This window comes from Opisthorchis viverrini, assembly GCF_000715545.1.
Source record: "Opisthorchis viverrini unplaced genomic scaffold opera_v5_19, whole genome shotgun sequence".
Classification (NCBI taxonomy): Eukaryota; Metazoa; Platyhelminthes; class Trematoda; order Opisthorchiida; family Opisthorchiidae; genus Opisthorchis; species Opisthorchis viverrini.
In genome coordinates, this window is record NW_008751675.1 from 3,113,401 (window position 1) to 3,116,180 (window position 2,780).

The following is a 2,780-nucleotide window of genomic DNA, read 5'->3' on the forward strand; positions in this document are numbered from 1 at the left end:
ATCACCCGATTCAGTTGTTTACGATGGCCATCGAAAGCTGTCGGGGGTGGTTTGGGAACAACTGTAAGGGGTACACCTTTTCCCGGTAGGTTGTAATCCGACAGCCATCGTTGGTGGATTGGAAAGCAAGCCACGAAGTCAATGATGAATGACTCTCACAGTTCGGAACGGACTGATCTCGAAATACAGAGAACAGGTGTACGCAAGGGAGCCACGTCGCCTCGTAGTAGGGGCATGTGCGTTCTCCAGCACAGGTGTCGACAGTCTGGGAGCATCTGGGTGTTTGCACCACAAACTACAAGTTAGTTTACGTAGGTTGACCTCACCCTGTTTGTTCCAACACTTTCATGCGGCAGCCGAGGCGGTCGTAGTTTCAAGTGCCTCAAAAAGACAGAGCATATATATGTTGTCATTCGACAGACCACGTCAAGAAAATAGGCGTCACCCTCCAGGGTTTGCCGTCTGTCGAGCTGGTACGACATATGCATCTCGAACTCCCGCATGAGCCACTCGGCGTGTCGGGACACCTTTTGAATTGCATGCTCCAACATGTCAGAGTGGTGCATTCGATCTTTAAGGCGGCCGTTCGCACTCTCCACTCGAATGTTGGTCACAGTGCCGAAATGAACCATTCCGGACTGTGCGTGTATGGCCAATTTTCGGGTGATGTACAACCAGTGAGCTGTAAGATGAGAAAGAAATCGAGGATCGGTTCGGTGCAGAGGCTGCAGGTCTTGCCGGAATCCGTGTGCTTTCTTTCCTCACCAGCTTATCATAACTCTTATCCCTGAGCCTACGCGCACTTACGCCCGGAAATTATATAATAACATTTACTGAATTTTACTTGTTTAATTTTCCACCGGTGCGAAAGTATTTGGTGACCATTTAAGTTTTATTTTCGCTTTCGCTCGACAATGGCCCTGAAATGGAAAATGCATAACTCAATCGCTTTCGTGAGAGCATTCGGCGTCAAATTAATGAAGGCTAATTTACCGAATACTGTGATTGCCGACAGTGAAGAAGCGGGATCCCAACGATAAGCGATGTTGGCACTCAGTGACACGTTATTAATAGCAGTCAAATGTGGAGCTGCGTGGAAGTGTATACGAGACAACGGTTAGAGCTGAGACCCGAACCCTTGGATGCAAATCCCTGAGAAATTTAAAACGCTTGCCCAAAGGGGTTGCTGCAACAGCCATTAAGTCACTACGAAGGAGCCCGAAATCTGATCCGCCCCTTGGTTGCACTATATGATACCAAGGAATATTTTGCGATGTATTCAATATTTTATCAGACGTCCGAAACAGCCGTCACTTGTGTGGACATGACGTGCCACCCATAAGTTTGCCAAGACCATCTCAACAGTTTTAGGACAGTCGGTTCCTGAATAAACTGGTTTTATTACTACACTCGTTACCACCCAGAGGATGCGCCTGCAAAGCTTTTCCGCACAATGCACAAGACCAGTGATCGCAGCAATAGCCTGACAGGGTCCATCGGCAGGCCACACAGACCACTAGGGACGTCATGCGTTGGTGAAAATTGCCACCTTGTTTGGTTGCGGTTGTCGGACAGCCTCTGGAATCTACCGTCAGGGACAGTGGCCAAATAGCGGTTAAACAGCAGCTTTGTTTGCAAAATGGGATGGCTCACGTATCTTGTGGCTTTGCCTGTCTCCAACAACTTCCTTTTTCGACCACGTTTCAATATGCCAAGGTAGTCCTGAGTGTCAGTTGTAGTCTTGGAGCCGGAGACGGAGGTAGGTTGCATTCGGTTTGCCGCCGTTTACGAAAGCGAGAGAAAGACTCTTGTAGATAACCCATGTGTGAAGACTTAAGTTGCCGTAGGGGAACGCACGTTGGTGGACTGATAGAAAATGTGTGCATGTACCAGCCGACCAGTTGCTGATTGAAAAGATTTAGAGGTTTCATCATTAAGAATGGGTTGATGGCCATGCATCGGTTTCGTATGCTTGTTACAACAAGCGCGAGAGCACAGTTAGTGGTATGTCATAATGCGACAAATCACATTAGCAATGGTTGCCAAACCTCCCCAGATTTCTCACCTGTCAAAACGGTAAATGGTGTCCAACCTGTACTCGTGCATGGGCCATCCGCTGCCCCAGAAGACCCTTAGGACGGCCCCTCCCAGTCCATGGAAGTGGTGAGCAGCCCCTCCCGAACAGCACTCTCTGTTCTCAGTATAGCTGTTGCTCATTCTTCTTGATCCCACCTGGCAATAGCCGCAGAGTTCTCGTTCATGTACACGGATTCACAGATTCACGGATTGATACACAGTCCATGGGGTGAGCAGCCCCTCCCGAACAGCACTCTCTGTTCTCAGTATAGCTGTTGCTCATTCTTCTTGATCCCACCTGGCAATAGATAGCCAGTTCTCGTTCATGTACACGGATTCACAGATTCACGGATTGATACACAGGATCGAGGCTTTTGCCCAATTTTCCCGGGTCGGTTTTGTTCTTGTCGGTCAGTGGCTGTCGTTCACTTGAAAGGCACAAGTGAAAAAGGGTGTAGCAATGCTCTTTATGTTCTCAGCGCGGGGCATTATGTTTGTCAGCGCGAGGATTCGCATAAATAAATGTCTAATAGTGCTTTAAATTGGGTTCTAGAAGGAGCGTGTACAACCGTCGGAGGAAGGTCATTGCACGCAGCTACTACCCAAAATGAAACAAAAATTTGTCTAATGAATGTGTGTGCCCTGAGCTTGAAAATTTTTTTACTATGTCCCCGCCGGGTGTTTGCTGGGTCAACGGTAAAAAA

At 48.2% G+C, this 2,780-nt stretch overlaps 1 protein-coding gene across 1 annotated transcript; it reads right to left on the reverse strand.

The window, feature by feature from the left end:
• Positions 1–573: 573 nt before the first annotated feature.
• Positions 574–2,403, reverse strand: T265_01786 (hypothetical protein; the record flags this gene model as incomplete). The annotated part of the gene is made up of 2 exons (XM_009165876.1): positions 574–802; positions 2,375–2,403. The coding sequence occupies 2 exons, from the start codon at positions 2,401–2,403 to the stop codon at positions 574–576; spliced, it is 258 nt and encodes an 85-aa protein (XP_009164140.1).
• Between the last annotated feature and the right edge of the window lie 377 nt (positions 2,404–2,780).